Source organism: Bombus pyrosoma, linkage group LG5 (genome assembly GCF_014825855.1).
Source record: "Bombus pyrosoma isolate SC7728 linkage group LG5, ASM1482585v1, whole genome shotgun sequence".
Classification (NCBI taxonomy): domain Eukaryota; kingdom Metazoa; phylum Arthropoda; class Insecta; order Hymenoptera; family Apidae; genus Bombus; species Bombus pyrosoma.
In genome coordinates this window covers 8,329,131-8,346,656 of record NC_057774.1, presented here as the reverse complement: position 1 = coordinate 8,346,656, position 17,526 = coordinate 8,329,131, and the positions used below count along the sequence as shown (strand labels likewise).

General features: G+C 37.8%; 1 protein-coding gene and 1 long non-coding RNA gene across 3 annotated transcripts in view; one reads left to right on the top strand and one right to left on the bottom strand.

Moving 5' to 3' along the window:
* LOC122567601 (transcription factor kayak) overlaps window positions 1-17,526 on the top strand; it is a 34,778-nt gene that overhangs the window by 435 nt on the left and 16,817 nt on the right. The window contains exon 1 of one of the 2 annotated variants that reach the window (XM_043726337.1): window positions 5,391-5,732. The exons of the other annotated variant lie outside the window; for it this stretch is intronic. Within the exon in view, the coding sequence (XP_043582272.1) occupies window positions 5,598-5,732 (135 nt within the window). The 5' untranslated portion in view covers window positions 5,391-5,597. Of the gene's footprint in view, window positions 1-5,390; window positions 5,733-17,526 lie in introns of those variants that run through there. 2 annotated transcript variants of the gene reach the window in all.
* LOC122567616 lies at window positions 2,308-5,191 on the bottom strand. The gene is made up of 4 exons (XR_006316839.1): window positions 5,060-5,191; window positions 4,612-4,687; window positions 4,422-4,530; window positions 2,308-4,299 (listed from the first exon to the last, which is right to left on the bottom strand). It is a non-coding gene; the product is annotated as an uncharacterized LOC122567616 (long non-coding RNA).

Genomic DNA, 17,526 nt, shown 5'->3' with positions numbered 1-17,526 from the left:
GCGCTCGTACTTACGTGTGTCTGATAAACAGCATTCACGTGATTGGTCGAACGACGAATTTCTTTGAAATAAGTTATATAGTTGAATAGCAACAACATAGCGAATAAAAGTGTAGCAAACACATTATGTAACATAGTGACTTCCTCGAATGATTAAGCATTATTCAAAATAATTTAGCTGATTGCTGGCGATAGACCCGTAACCTATGGAGGAAGCGGCCTTGTTAACTTTTCTAAAAAACACGTTCGCGTGTCCTGTCGAAACCTGACGATCTTGAAAAAAAATTATCGCATGTAGGTATTTTGAGTATTGTAAACACGATGAATTCGTCGATTTCGCGGAAGAAATTGATTCGTTGGAAATCAAAGCATAAGCGGAATACTTTTGTATTATCAGTGTATCTCTTTCGAATTCCAAGTTTGACTGTTTCCTTGATAGAACAGATTCGATTGAGAATTAAAGATAAGAAAGCAAACTCATATGTTATCTTCGGCTGATAAAAATTCTCGATTAATTAGGAACGTACTTTACAATCTCTGAACGGTGCTATAGCCGTCCCGCCACACGAAGATGGTACACTTGGTACACACACCGAGATCTAAATTTATAAATCGCGTGGCGTCATCGCTATATAAACTGTTCAACGTAAAAGCATGATTTTCAATTTTCGTAATTTCCTTTCGCTGGTTTACAATAGCGATAAGAATCGTCTCGTAAATAGAACACAAATGATATTCGTACACGACAATAATAGCAATTTTTTTGTCCATTCAGCAAGATGTGCATATTCAGATAAACAGCTTTCGTTCTTCTCCCAGCTGGCTAGGTATCCATTTAAGGCACACGCTACGTGTGTAAGTATCGCCAATAAACTTCCGAGTTACTATAGAATTAGCCAATGAAATGTTGTCTTATATATTGTCGTCCATTCACTGATCTCTACAAATGAATGGCTGCTATTGCAATACGGGAGCGTAACTGAATTGTTTGTCTTAACAAAATCATAGCCTTTTTTCTTTTCTATTGATATGTAGTTATTTTAAAGAAGTCACAATTATAGAATAAAGTAATTTTCGCACTATTTCAGTCCAAAAATTACAAATATCATCATAATATTACATATCACCATAACGAAGCAGTGTTAATTCTTTTATAAAAAAAAAACTTGTGTTTTTAGCTAAACATAAAATTAACTAGATCGACTAATTCTTACTCTACGCCGAGAAAAACAGGTTCCAGCGCGAAACAGTACGAATACATTGACGTAGAATACTTTTATAGGCACGAACGATTACGTTAATTTCCATTTTCTTTCCCTTGCGTCACTCTTGGCAATAGAGGCGCGTATAAAAATTACGCGCGTTTTCCATGTTATATAAAACATTCATGTAAACAAGAAAAGCAAGGTATAATGCAAGGAAAAATATATATATAATAATGCAAGGTGGCGAAACGATATAATCCTTAAATAAAAAGATCGTAGTATATTCCATGGCCCTGACTTTCGTCGAGGGTTGGACGCGCGCCCTCGTCCAGTTCCCGTTTCACCCTACGTATAAATTCTGTGGCAGACGATGGTATTGATCTAGCATTTCCACTGGCATGGCTTCTGTTGTCCCCAACAGCTGTTTTATAAAGAAACCCGTACACGCTCGGGTTGTGATAGCGCGCGGTCATTTAAAAACACGCGCTACTGCATCGACATGCACAAACACGTGAACGTCGATCCCAAACACATGTAAAAGAACAACTATAGATCGTAGTGTATATTGCGCAGCATTAATATTATGAACAGATAGCCGACCGAGCTGCCAGCTGTTGTCACCTAATTATCTCTGTCGCCATTAGCGATAGGGTTCAGACGGTGAAATCGACCGATAAAATGCAAATAGTCATTCCGGAGAGACATTTGCGAGCTCTACCGAGGAAACTTTGCGCTACAACGTATGAAATATAATTCCGTTTACTGAGTTCGGGGAAAAAGGCTTCCTGCGTTGTTCCGTAAGGGGTCGACATACATGGCGGCCATGTTGAAATATTAGATAGGAGAAAAAAAATCTGCACAATTTATAGGGTATTGTGATTAAGACGAGAGAAACTCGTGTTTTAATCAGGGCTCGTAGGATTTATCTTTTATTCCTCGCTGTTAGGTATTGTTCGAGATCAAAGAAGGTTAGATTTGTCAGGCTAGCCCATGGGCGGCGACCATTTTTCGGATAGTAGATTTAGATATCTGTCAATGGCCTAGATAAGTTCAGCTAGTAGAACACTGTCACCGTATCATTGTCTGTATACGTAATCTTTGTCTACATATTAGGCTTTTATTTTTAAATATTTACTTCATAATGGAAGATTTTCCAATTTTCTTTGAAGAATTGTTTATCGACAACTAAAGTCGCAACATGGCAGCCGTCGACTAAAATTTCCTTCAAAAGAAGCCATAAAACGGTGAAACACAGCCTCGTCCAAAGGATTATCTGCTACGAACGCATCCAAGTATTCTTAGAACTCAAAGCTTTCGATTAGTCGGTGGAACGTGATGCGCGGGAATCGGTAAGCATTTGATCGGCAGCAAAGTCACGAAGGCATAATCTTGTTTCCTGGTGTTTCCTCCGTCCATTGTATCTCCTTTTATTCCCGATAGAGAATGCTCGGCGTTCGTGTTTTATCCGTGGCTAGAGTAAAAGCATGCGGATCCTTTGACACGTATATAAGAAGAAGAAGAAGACGAAGAATCGACTGATTCATGGCGGTGTTTCTGATTGCCTATTCCTCTTTGTTCCCTTAAATATTCAAAATACCGTCGTTGTCTTGTGTTTTGAGTACAACGAGTTTTCCCCATACAAAGGCCGATCAAGGCTTCCGCCTTTCCCTCGTATGATTTTCGGCGACTATTGTTATGCCACGCGTGCAGCTTGCGCCGATCTTTTGGTTTACCTACAAACATTCGATTAACCCCGCTGCTTCGGCCGCGTGCTCATTAAAATGTCTCTTTGTTCGCCGGGAGAACAAAGCCGCGATCCATTCGCGACGTCGATCTTCGGTTTTCTACTCCTTTGTGTCGTCGATGGTAAACGTTGCCGTAAGCGAGGTCATCGATTCTTCTTACTACGTGATTGACACGATTCATCGAGGAATCGCCTTTAGTCTGTTAACCGGGTTGTGTTCTAATCAGAAGCTTGTGTAATTGAAAAATTAAAAATGAATGAAAATATATAGATTCCAATTAGGTAGGTTTAATGTGTTGTGAAGACCACATAAAAAAATGATCTTAAATTCATTTTTTTTTTATTTTCTGTTTACCTCGAACTATGAATGTCTATGAATCATACTTTGTTGACACAGTGCGCCTTTGCCTGGAAAACTTTTCAGCAAAGCAGGATCATAAATCTATTAGGATTTGTATTTACCGTCTATACGCCTTAAGGAACCGATAAAGGTTTTACGTCCTAAGCTGGTCAGAGGGTAACTTTCGCCCTGTTAAACTGTCGCACGTGATACTACTTTTTAAAGGTGCGATACATGATTATAAATCACAATGTCTGCTTCTTGGAGCTTAGCTCGAGACATACTTAATCGAACGACAATATCAATAGCATTCTTATTTATACACGGAATTTGCAGAAATGTTACGAAACACGTGAAGACTGGTAACCATTTATTCTTATTTTAAAACTGACTATTGTTTTATTTTTTTAACATCTGTAATGGAGAATGTAACAAGTTTCGAAAAGATAAAACTGGACCTTTAGTTGCGTTCTAGAAGAAGATTTTCATTTTTCCTTTTTTATTAAATAAATATTTTAGAAATAACATTTTTCAAGTTGTGATTCGTATAAGATAACATAAAAGAAAAGAGTCTAAGTTTATTAGATAAATTTCCAAAAAGAAAAAGGACACAGCAATAATAAAATTTTATGAGCGTCTAGCTCTAACGCGGCATGTTTTTACGATAATTTTTATGGCCTTTTTCCCATGCATCTTGCACACGGTAGCTCTGGCCACGTGTACTACTACTCTTTTCTCTTTTTAATTCGTGTACAAAGTGCGTTCACACGTACGTTGAACGTTGCTCCGAACTGACGGAGTATGAGCCGAGTTCGTTGTACGTGTGTTTGTGGCGAATATACGTATATCGAAATAAGAACAAAGAACCGTGCATGCACGAGGGAATTCCCGGTACCGAAATAGTAAGAAACGAAGTAGCACGTGTGACAAACGATCTCGCATAAGTGACGACCACTCAACGTCGCGATAAGTTTACCAATTTTTGTTATTCTGCGATCTTCGAATCTGGAACTATAATAAAACCATGTATTTGGGATACGAAATTGGTATATTACGTCGTAATATGTTAAACGTGTAAAAACAAGGAGAAATAGCAACTGCGAAAAGTCGAGCCTTGAGCTTGTTGTACTTACAATATAGTTACAGAGCAAATCCCCCCTGAGTAATTCCTTGACATATTTCCACCGCTGTCATACATTGTGTCGAGCTGTTACACTTCGCATATTCTTCGCAATGTCGTTTCTGAAAGTGAGAAAACTGCGGTAATTATCGTTTTTAACTATTTATGCGCGTATCTTGTTTACTAATGTATCAACTCGTTACCTTGTTATGTCTGATTCGTAGTGCAGATTATGGCTCATCTTTGTAATGGTAATATATACATGTTACTCAGGTATTTCTATAAAAAGTATGTTATATAGGGAAACGGATGCACGCATACGATACATTTATACGCATTTTTGACATATAATTAAGGATAAAAAGATAAATATGTTACATTAAAGTATCACTACTTTCAAACGTTTCAATATTTTAAATCTATTATACAATTAAATGTAGTTCAACGCGCATGCACGGGCCGCTCGAAATATCGTAACGCAGCAACTTGTTAAGACATTTTGAAATACTACTTTAAGCTGTCTTAATACATGCGATAAACATAAGGCAGGGTATGCAATGTAAGAATGTAAGCCATTAAGTGAGACAAAAATCTTTCTGTTCGACTATTCGTTTCTCGAAATTATGCAAGTTAACGAGCTCACGTAATTACCTGGAAAAGGGGTTCTAGTTCTCAGTGGTGCGTTCCCTGATTCCGTGGAAATCGTCGCGATAGGAAGCCTCGGTGTAGACGAACACGTTGATTGGTCGTGCGCTATCGCGCGAATCAGCAATCAAGATGGCGATGACGTCACGCGGTGGTTGCTCGACGTTGATTGGTGGGGGGTCGAGCGGCTCTCTTTCTATATAGTTTCCAAGCTACATTGGCGGGCTCAGTTGAGATACGTAAGCAACACGCGCCACTAGGTTTTAATACATAGCAAATTCGGTATTGCGCGATTGAACTTGTACGTGACAGTGACGAAAAGACAACCGGCGAGCGTTCGTACGTGTCATTCTTCAACAAACGTTTAGTGGTACTTTGAACAGAACGTGATATCGGTGAACAGAAAGAAGGTGACCATTAGTTAGTGTTCTTGCCTCACGTTAAACGCATACTTCTTGTAGAGGTGTAACTTCTTTAGAGTCGGAACCGGCGACTCTTCCTTTTTTTTCCGTGGTGAAGTTTTGAAAGCGAAACGCGCTCACAGATGACGCAACGTGTACCGAGCGTAGGCTATGACGATACCATTATCGAAGATCACAATTACACCATGTTTTCCATGTATCCGCCGAATTCTAACCTATCTGACCCGTGGCAGTCCAACAAATTAGATGCATTTACGGTGAGAAAAATTATTTTATATTAAGAATTTATTTTTTTTTATAGATGTTTTGTTATTTGTATACAAGATTGAATCATTGATTTGGTAGAAGAGCGATACATTTCAAAGGTCGCTATCTATGTATCAGAATGAAAGTGTCACAATTGCTAACAATAAGAATAATATCATGATTCGAAATTCCGTCTTAATCTCTTTTTTCCAGTATTCGATATATATACAGTGACTGTAAAAAGTATTTATTATGGCATTTGTATTGTATTTAGCCTGATGGTCTTGAAATTGTACTTGGTTTTACGTTATTATAGCATTTACTTGCTAACATCATTTTCTATTTCAATCTTCCTAATTTAAACCAATTCCTAAAAAAAATCTGCTTTTCTCGTTTGTTTTATATCTCTAGTAAAATTCTAGTAAATACTATTGTTATAATTAGAAACGTTTCATATAAATAAAACGTGGGAAACACTTGAATATGTCTTATGGCAGTACGTACATCTATTGTGTGTACGTTTAGTCAAATGTCACGGTCAAAGGTCAATCGATTTTGTCGAACTAGAGTTATCCCTGAACTTAGATGCCATTCACAAAGTAGTAATTTTACCTTCGTTATTGTTAGAAGAAATTTATTGTCATTATTTGTTTAACACATTGAGTGTTGTATTGTGAATTTTCTTTTTCGAACAAAAAAAACAAGAATTCTCTCTTGTTTACTATTGTAGGAAGCAAAATTTAAACATCGAAGGTAGAAACGAAATGATAATTAAAAATTAAGTACGGAAGTGGACAGCGTTGTACGATGTTAGTGCAAAATTAATCCGATAACTGTGGGCGTGCTGATAGTGACGTTTTGCTCAAAATTTCTAAGAAGCGTCGTTATCCCCTAAAACGCTTGATCGTCTCACCTGTAGAATTTTTAGGTTACTAAGAAACTTTCGCTTCTCAGAATACACGTACCTATAATTTTTGTTTTTCAAAAGAAATTATTTATCGATTACTCGAAAATATTTCTCATTTATTCTCAGAATATATGTATAATATTTGTTTCACTTTTGCCTAAATTTTTTGTTTTATTTTTCAAAGTAGTAAAGTAAAAAATTAATTATTCAACTACATGTTTGGCAATGAAAATATTCCCTATCTTTAGATTTTGAGGGATTTTGATTTCTAATAAAGTATCGTTAAAATATGTATCGTTTATTTAAAAAATGTTATTTAGGAAAAATTTGATTTCAGTCTAATAATTATTAGTAAAATTAGGAAAAATTAGGAAAAATAAATTCCAAACATTGGTATAGGTCGTGAGATTCTCATTTAGATAATAAACGAAAAGCATTTATTACGGGCAATTATTTGAAGTGTATTTGAGGTACGTCTGGATCCTTTACCCGACCCTAGGAAACGTGCCTAGACTATTAGCCAAAAATAACTTTAAGGAGACGTTCGGCATACCTTTTCTTATACCACAATAAGGTTTCGAACGATCTTTTTTAGACAACACATTATTCTTTTGCACATTGCATTAACACATTGCATTAAATAAATTACAAAGGAAACACCCATTAGGATAATTAACATATTCATTCAGATACCTACACAATAATTTAGAAATTCGCACAGAATACCATTGTATCGCGTATACAATTCTGACTCTTTCTCCCAAACCTATTACATCTATTCGATTGTGTCATTGAACCTAAGTGGACTGTCTTGGAAGAAAAGCCTCGTCCCCATCGATAAAATTTTAGCATTCTTTGTGCACATGATACCGAAGGAAAACAGTTAAATCTGACAGGAAGCACGGAGTTAACGCTCGTTAACCCACCAATTAGAGGGTTTAGTTAAACGAAGGCAGGGTTAAGTTTAGCGAGAGCAATATAAACGGGTCATAAGGCAAGAGGTGTCATCCTGTCTCTTAGCCTCGCAACTAAGACGTTCGTTCTCAGCGTTGTAGTTCTTTGTCATATACACACGATACGTTATCTAGGCATTATCACAGAGAAAGCTATATATATATGTCGAGTACTATGAAAAGATAACACTTATCTCTTCACGACTATTATTTCTTTTTTTGTAATTTCTTTCGGATAAAATTTGGATTCCCTTACCGATAAGAAAATGATTGAATGTACTTCGTTCAAGTCGTTTGGCTTAAATAAATTTTAATTCGTTGTACAGTGGTTTCAGTCTAAAAATTCCTTAACACGTTTTTAACAAATAGTCTCCATTATCAGTAGGAATATTGGCGAATGGCAGATGATGGTTATTCGTAAACAAAATCACCGAAGCTGCGTCTGGAACATCGTTTGCGCTGTATTTCAGCGGCGAAGATAGATTTTCTGTTTCGCACAACCTATAATGTATATCTGATTGGCAATAAAACGAAGTTTCAACAATAGGAATTGAAACTCGGTTAATGTTAAATAAGAGCTACTTAATGTAACGTGAAACAGAACAAGAGGAAAGGAAAAGTGGATTAAACGACTATATTCCTACAGCGTTCTGCATTTTTTCTTCGTTGATCGGCTATTACGGAGAAGAAGAAAAAGGAAGTCTGACGATCGTCGAGGCGTTCATTAAGAGACGAAGCAACGCCCATACAGGGATTTGCATGAAAATGCGCAAAAAGCGGAAGTTGTCGGTTTTTATTTTCGGACGGCTTACCTCAGTTCCGCGACGCGTATACGCGGAGATGAGTCATCGGGGTCTCGCGTAGTTTAACCAGCGATTTATGAATGAAAATCCGCGCACGTGTCGCGTGCCTGGCTCCCAGTGCCGCGACACGCGAGATCGCCCTCCATTATTATTCGCGACGCCTCGTAAACATGTCGATTATGCTGCATCGCTCCCGCAAGACATCATCCGGTACCAGGAAAAACGTTTAGAGATGCGATTTCTCGTAAATACGTGATATGGCTACGTTTCTGTCGCCTCGATTCTAACCATATTCTCCGTTTCTTTCCTTTATCTTTTTCTGTTTCGTTGTTCAACCTCTCGGCGCTACCGAGAATTATTATTCAACTGCGCTCTACAATAATACCAGGCAGATGAAATCCGGTATCGTTTGGTTTTAACATCGATGCAGTTATGAGATGTAATCTAGTTGAAATCGAGTTCGCTCAAAATAACTTGTACGGCTGATTTAGTACGAACAAGCGGTTAATAGCTTTTTAAGCATTCGAGTCATTTACTTAGAATTTCGATTTCTATTATACGAATCTGATCAGTAAGTGCGTGTGTTTCCAGATTTATAGAAAATTTAAAGGTGTAAACATTTCTAGAACGTATATGTCATAAAACAAATATGTAAAATACCCGACGTGAATCGGTTTGTGAGAAACACGAAACTCCACTTGGACTGCATTGCTCTAAATATATTTGCAATCATTATGTTACAAAGGTACGCAAACATACGCGGTCTACTGAGTCGGAAAAGAAGAGAGATTCGTAACAAATCCGCTGTATTATTACAAAACCATCGACAGATTCTTTTCCTCGCTCAAATTAACAGATAAAAGAAATCGCGTGGAAGAAATGTCTGCATTGCGAAACCGCGTTTAATGCGCCGAGCAAAAACGTGATTTCGCAACAGAGATCCAGCGTATTGTAGAAGCAAATTGCTCGAACCTGCCTTAGAAACTCGAACTTCGTAGGCTTCGTGTGATTTCCACGATACTATGATCGTGGATTTTTATTATCTTTTTTTTTTCCTCCTTTTTTCTTTTTCTTTTTTTTTTTATTACTTTTTTGTTCACGTGGATAGCGAGACGGTAATCCGGTGTAGTCGACCTCGAAAGGAGGTCGATTCCACGGAAAGATATCTTGCGTATGAGTGACGTCAATACGTTAACACTTTCCCCTTGAGAATGCCTCGAATGGATGGGGGATCTCTTCGATTTCAACGTCTCCACCTTCGACGTCCATCTACCTGTCCCGGGTTTTTCCCCTCGATTGCGAAATCTTCGATAGATTAGAGGCGATTTCGATGTTTCTTACGTTTTATATCTGTTTTCTTTTTTACATCGCACGCCAACGGTTTTCTTTTTCCTCTGACGCACGATGATTAACGAGTGGGAGCATTAGCTGACTAAAGTGCAGAAATGTTTCGGGTGATCAACGTCGATTTTTAGAATCTCATAATTGCGATGGAATTTTAGTTTGAATCTTCTATTTTGAAGAGATCTTTCTGCAAAGAATTTTTGCAGTCATTTTTTTCGTAATTAGGAGAAGTTTCGTTTGGAATTTCTATCGGCAATTGTTCGTCAGGGACATGTTGTGGTAATAGAAATAGGTTCATACGCGATTTTTAAAAATTTACACCGCTGTATTTTGGTTTACTTCCATGTCGTTTCTCTGTATTTTAATATACGGGGCGCATCGGTTCAACTTCTGCGCGATCCGCGTCTCATTCGTGGACGTGTATGAAGGAAGAAGCTTCGCGTTTAATAATACCGTTACATTATCTTATTTTCCTATTCCAAACATCGTGACAAAGTCCACCTTAGTCACTCGATTTAATATTCCTCCAGTTTCAAACCCTATTCAGTTTGTTCTTCGAGGAACTGGCACCGTATCGTCCTATCGCCGAAAAGATTCAAAGATTTACGTTCATAGTCCATTGTTTCCACATCAAGACCCGTCTGTTCCGTAAAATATTTAACATACCCATCGGAGTCGTTTTTGTCGCGCGACGAACGCATAGGCTCACAAAAGATATTATAATGGAACTCTTCTAGAGATCTTTTATGAACGTATGTATCACGTGTGTTATACGAAACGTTTAGAAATTTCATTGGTGCTATTACGAGGCTCGACTATCGTGATTGCATTGATAAAGTTTGTAATCAATCCGGTAATGCAAGATATTTATCGAAAGTGTTTAAACAGCCGGTTATCCGTTATGTTAATAAGCCTCGACATTCAATTTGACCAAAGAATGCTATTCTTACTTTATATTAATCTTTTACTAAATACGTATATACGAGTTTCCGATAAGTACATATTTGCGATTTCTACATAGAGTTTCAGATTGGTTTCAAATTTAGAATTTGAAATTGTGGAGGTAGGAAGAATGCTCATAGTGTGAAATAATACATAAAATATCCAAAGTATGCTGCTTTTTATAATAGTATAGTAATATATAATTTAGTTATGAAATATAACTATAAATAATAATTGAATATAATTTCTATATAATTCAGTAGGTACACCAATTTTCTACCAAGCTTCTATTTCTATGAATACATTCCGGAGAATATGAATTTGTACAAATCTTCCCAGTTTAATGGCAGTCGTGTCTTGTTGCAGTTGTAACGAAATTTCATAATGTTTCCTATAGCACGTACAATATGCTCACAAAAGGTTCCTATGCTAGGTGTTCAAATACTTTCGTGTGCCAGTGTAGATACGTATTACATGAAAAAGAACGCGCGTAGATACGTATCGTATGCACCCATCTGTCGTGTGACTCTTTCTGAAATTGATTTGCTGGCATAAAAGAAGAAACGAAGTCTTCTTATTCACAGCTGCATTCTTCGTGATGCTCGGGGTAAACGAAGGAATCAGGGCGGCCTCTAAGCTTCGTACGCTGGTTATAATTCAAAAAGACTTCGTCTTCTTCCCATCTGATGGTATGATAAAGCGGTCTACCTATTCACAGGGTGATGCTCGCCCCTATAAAAGGCGCTGTCTCGTTTAAAAGGTCATGGAACCCAGCGAGCCCTTTTGGGTCTCTGCTGATACGTGGGACGAGAGTGTATCCAATTTCGTGAAACTATTATGACCGTGACGGTCCGAAGTCTTGCTGGACGTGGACAAAAAGGACGTGGGTGCCTTTAAATGCGGTACTATACCGAGTAGTTCATTATGGCCTAATGTGTTTTGGAGTTAAACATTGCGGTCTGAATGGTGTGAGCTTGGTTGTTTGGGTGAATGCTTGTCTTCTTAGATAAAACGGAAGTTTAATTTTTTACTGTTAGTTAGTTGTTTATATAAGAAGGTTTCTTTAATGGGTCGTCGTTTATTTAATTATAGAGCGAAGTGGAACTTTCCCGTTAAGCGAGATGTTCAAACAATTTATAAATTGCACGAATTTCGATCAACCGTACGAGACTTGGATCATAAATTATAAATTCACAGAACTTGCGAATTATCCAAACCCATGACACAACTCACCGTACAAAATTGTTAATTCCAAATCCAAATAAAATTCCTGTAGTCAGTATGACTCAGCGAAATTACGAAATGAAAGGAGCTACATTTCTATATCGAAGAATCTGCCAAACGGACCAAACCGCAACGAAACCCATTAAAACTAATTAGCTCGTTCTTTGTTCGCGTGGAAAAACGCGGTGTCGCGTGAGAAGGTCGTTGAAATAGTATGAACCGAGGAAAGTGGAACGGTTTAAAAGGATGAAAGATAGGGATGGGGAAAGAGGTGCGTGTGGAGGTCCACACGTAGCCCGACATTATGCGCGCGATTATGTAGGTATTCTCATCGGAGAACGCCGAAGTGCAACCAGTCGGAAATGCCTGAACGATTGCGTCACTGGTCAGGAATTCACGGACCGTTCTGCCCTCGGAGCGTTTTCTTTTACGCCCGTGTTCCTTTTTTCCCCCCTTACGATCGCGTTGCCGACCTCCTCGTACTCTCCGTCCTTCGTCCTTAACGTCCTTACGACGCGCGCGCGCGCACGTAACATTATCCCGCTGACCGTTCTTTAGCTTTGTGTACATGTAAACGCGGCAGGCGAATTAGCGCGGTAAAAGGGTAGCCATTTTGTGTAAGTAGTTTAGGAAGATGGTGAAGGAGGAGTACAGATGAAGTTGCTTAATCTTCTTCTTTTTTCCCTTCTTTTATCTCCAGGGAGAGAAAAATTGCAATTCCCGAGGGATAATGGTAGCTATTGTAGGCATGGCTTTATCTTTAATCAGTTCTTTTACTTTGACTTTCTGCGATTTTAGTGTAATTGTAAAAGTTGCTTATTTCGCTTGCTACTTTTCTTGTTTTCTTAATTCGCGTATACCTTCGAATATCGAACATTCTTTTATTTATTTAATTTCGTTATCGAGCGTTATCGCGCAAATTAAAGTTTTGATCTAATAATGCAGTTCTTACTATTTGAACATTGAATTAATACAGGCTCGAGTACGGTGCATTACAGGCGAGCAGCCTTGCAATTATCGAGCTATTCCTCGCGTGATCACGAGCCACTTTTCTGCTAAATCATTCAAAATGTTGTACTTGGATTTAACAACTATACCAGCCATTGTAATAAGAACATTGGAGAGCCTTGTCTCGTCGCTGAATCAGCGATTCTTGGGAAATTTGAACCTAGATGATAAACATTAGAAAATTCCGCGAAAGTCAAGCAGAAATGTGAGCGAATTTGATATTTCGCTAAGATTTTTAACGGAATGGCAAGTTTTGCGTAGAAAGTAGCAATTATGTACCGATGAATTCAAGTTAATGGATCGTTCTTGGCGAAAAGTAGGCGATTAAACATCCTCGAGGATGAATCGTCAGTTTCGCAAGTATCGTTGTTTTGCGTCACGAGAGATCGATTACATGATTGCCGGATAAAGACGACATTAACATTTACACATTGAGAATGGGGCTTAATCCTTTTAGATGCTTTTATCCCGTGACAAATCGTTTCACGATTATTGTACTGTTAAAGATTTAGAAAAAAGAATCTATATTTAATTGAAGAAATTTATAAAAGGTCAACGATAAATAATTTCGTATGACAACGATAAAATGGTACGACAATAACAGATCTTTTTTTTCGGAAGAAGAATTTTAACTTTTCCAGTATTGCCTTTGTAATATTATTCATCCATATTTGTCAAATAATGATATAAAATTTCACTTGTACAGTATTACATAGCTTTTTAAGATTTTGTATATGTAATGTCCAGTTATAAGTACGAAACTACGAGTTAGAATTTTGAGGTTATCTTCCATAGCTTGCATATCTTCTGAAAGGACACGGTCCACTTCCGGAGGTACAATTTTGGTAATCGTGAAAAGATAAAAGTATCTTTCCCCGACAATTATATTTCGATATAATTTCACAAAGTTAATTTTACAAAATAATACGCAGTATGGCTAAAAAAAAGAATTGAATATCTATATACAGGTGTTCCATTTCGACGCGTTTTTCTATAATTCAACGAACTCTCTTAAGAGGTTAAAGATCTGTCGTTTTGGTTTTTTTAAACAATGTAACCCTTCTTATCATCCAGTTTCACAATTGAAATACAGAAAAACGAAACACACCAAATGAACGTTCTATAGCAGCTTTATTAACGATAGAACTGACCTATATGAAGCACATCCGTAAAAGCGATTCTCATTACCGCGATAAAACTAGTACGATATCATGCGAACGCGAGCACGAATAAGGACAGGGCCGTGACGTGCAGGGAATTTCCAAAATTACCCCGGGAAAGCCCGTTCTCCGTCGTGTCGTTCACCTCTGAACGTAAAGCACGCTCTTGAGGGACCACCATCGCATCGCTTCTTGCTTCTCATTCTTCGGCTTTGTCCGGAGTGCGGTGCTAAAAACAGTCAGTCAGAGCACTTTGTTCTTATCTACGTCGTTTTATCGACTACTGACAGACCAGTCCAAGTACTTTGTGCCGTATAACGAATGTGATACATGGTGTTTGTCAAGGGCATGCGGAAGGAACGTCGCGTGGATTCTTCGTGTTCTGGATACGGTAAAACGTCGATTATTCAGGCTTTCGATTTACCAGGTTCTTTTAATAATAAAAACGTTCTGTTCGTTATATTCGAACTTCTAGTTAACTCGTGTTGCATCCATTGGGTCATTTGCGTAAGAATATAATTCTAATATAATTCTAGCCATAGAATCTAGAAAATACAACTCTATAAATCTGTAATATAATTTTAACAAAATATTTATAGAAAATATGATTTTATACATCTCTAACGTAATCTTAAACTGAAGCACCCAGCAAACGTAATTCTATAAATCTCTATAATATCTCCCCGTTATAACGAAAGAACCTAAGAAATATAATCCTAAGTCCCTTCGTGTGTTCTCGCATAATGAATTGTTTCAAACGTAGATTCAAGCGTGTTTGTTTGAGAAACGATTGTAAAGGGTGCGCGTTACTCGTGGAAAAGGCGGCGTGCGACCAACAACGAAGCACTGTTCTCAATGGTAATCGTTAATCGAGACTCAGGAAAGGCCAGACTTCAATTAAGAGCCCTAGATGCTGTCTGAAGAGAGACTGGCTACGTCGGGCCGGACTTAAATGAGACGCGAAAGAAGAGTATGCAGCTTTATGGCTTGACTTTTGCATTTTACATTTTTCTACGTGCGCACCTATCTGTATACGCTTGATGAAAAGTTAGCAAATTTTATGGATCATTGGGCTATTAATTAAGTCGCGAGTACATTAGATCATTACATCGTTGTACCTTAAACGTTGATTTTAGGACAGGAAATTATTCGAATTTTATCGGCTTCGTACTGTGGAATAAAGAAAAGATAGAACAATTAGATTTAACTTATTTCTTGTCTAAAATTATAGTCTATACAATGTTTGTTATGTAAATTTCAGATGTAAAGGAAACTTTTACGTGATCGAAAAGAAAACAGTTTATCAGAATGTACTAAATACTTCAATTTCACTAAACTTTACAAAATTATAGTGATTTGGGTATGTTAAATTTGGGTGTGTGATAAGCGGGTCTATGGAAGTACGAAACAGAATATTATATAAATTCCTGAAATTCTTTCATAATTATCAAACATTATACGTTAGTATCAAATATTAAATTAAAGCAACGCTGACGACATGAGTTAATATATTTTAATTATATGCTTTTAATTAAATTATATGTAATTTTAATTATATGCTTTTAATTAAATTATGTATAATTTTAATTATATGCTTTTGATTAAATTATATATAATTTTAATTATATGCTTTTAATTAAATTATATATAATTTTAGTTATATTCCGTTTCATAATAATAATAATTTCGGTCGTTATCGTCACAGTTCTTTATGAAAACACCACTGAGTCCCTAGAGGAAGATTTACCACAGGAACGGTTTACCATACGGAAGCCATCCACAGGCTTCCACCAACAAGATAACCGACTTAAGAAACCGATCTTGGAAATGAATAATCCCCTCTTTCTCATGTAGAACACGAAGTTAAACACGATTCTAGCATATTTAGTATACTCCAGTGAAGTTTAGTGAAAACGTTTACTTGCTCAACTATATAGATACGAGGAAGAAAAATGATATTTCTGTTTCGGTAAAACTTCTCGGAATGCGATCGCGTCACGTGTCTTTCGAGCGGGACTTTCAAGGCGATGGAAAGTATCGACGAAAAATAACGGTCCCAGGAGCCGATAAAAATCGAGCCGACGATGTTCTATATTCATGGAATAATTCGTAGAAGTGGCGTTTTGAACCGGAAGAGGTCCTCGAGTATGACGCAACGACACGTGCTCGATTTCGATTTTCCTGGTACGATGATTCTGTGACTTGTGCTATCGAATCCTCGTGACTCATACGCAGTCGGCGCCTATTTAGTAATCAGATGTCTGCGGACGCTGTTAATACATGCGCGTATGTACTTGATGCATTTATGTAAATCCCGTGGATCGTTCGCGTAGTCTATCGATGTCGATCGATCGAGTCTTTTCCTAGCATGATGAAAGGGGCCACGTGACTTGAAAGCGATAGCCATTCGCGTTCCTTTTATGCCGTTCGGAAAAATCCCGCGAGATTTCCGCTTTCGATAACGACGAGCGTTGTTGATATGTCTCTCGCGATATGGTTTAATATACTTTGATGTTTAATACGTCTAAAACGTTTTAGTCCTGTCGCATAAATATTACACAGCATATTATTACATATATCTATTTTTTATCTATTGATGCCAATTTTATTCGATTTATGATAATTATATACATAGATATACATATATATTTTAATATTGAGAAACTAAACCAAACTAAAGTAAAGAGAAACCTGTGTTACGCAAGATACGGTTCCGACAATCGAACTCTAGCTGTCGCGCTGAAATTTTACTCTCGCGAGGTACTCGGAAATGCCAAGTATTCCTGAACGGCTACACTTCCCCGAAATTCCCCCCTCAAAAAAAACCTTGGAACACGATGGCTTAGCGTGATTGAAAGATTTCTGCGATTTCTCCCCGTGTTTGAGAGAGAACCATTTCTCGATCGCGTTTCGGTGGCCGGAATGAAGTCATCTCTTATCCCGGCTAATGCAACCTCTTCCCTCGTGTGGCTGTAGTCTCTTTTTCTGTGTTTTTATCCACGAGGATTCTCTCATCTCTCCTTCGGGTGTTTCACGTGCACTTGTGTTACTGGCGTATCCTCTCGAGAAAAGAGTCGAGCACATCCGAAGATAGCCGAAGCTGCGAGGCCGAGCCCGACCGGGCGACCATGTGGTGATAGCGCGATGACAGAAGCAGTAGAAGCACTGTCAGTGTCATTACGACTGCCGTTGCGCGCGGTTGTTCAGCGCGGTTTCGTACGTCTCTCTTTTTCCTCGTTATCTTTTTTTCTCTCTCTCTCTCTCTCTCTCGACGATTTCAATGAACGCTGATATTCCCTCGATCTCGTAACGATTCTTCGAATTCAAGAGTTCAGATCGAAATCGATTTCACAAAATAATCGACGTTGTTCTGTCTATAAACGAGATATTGTTCCTGTACGTCGACTGTGTTATTTTAGTACGCATAGTCGATATAGATTTCGTGAACAGGCACGAGGTCGCGA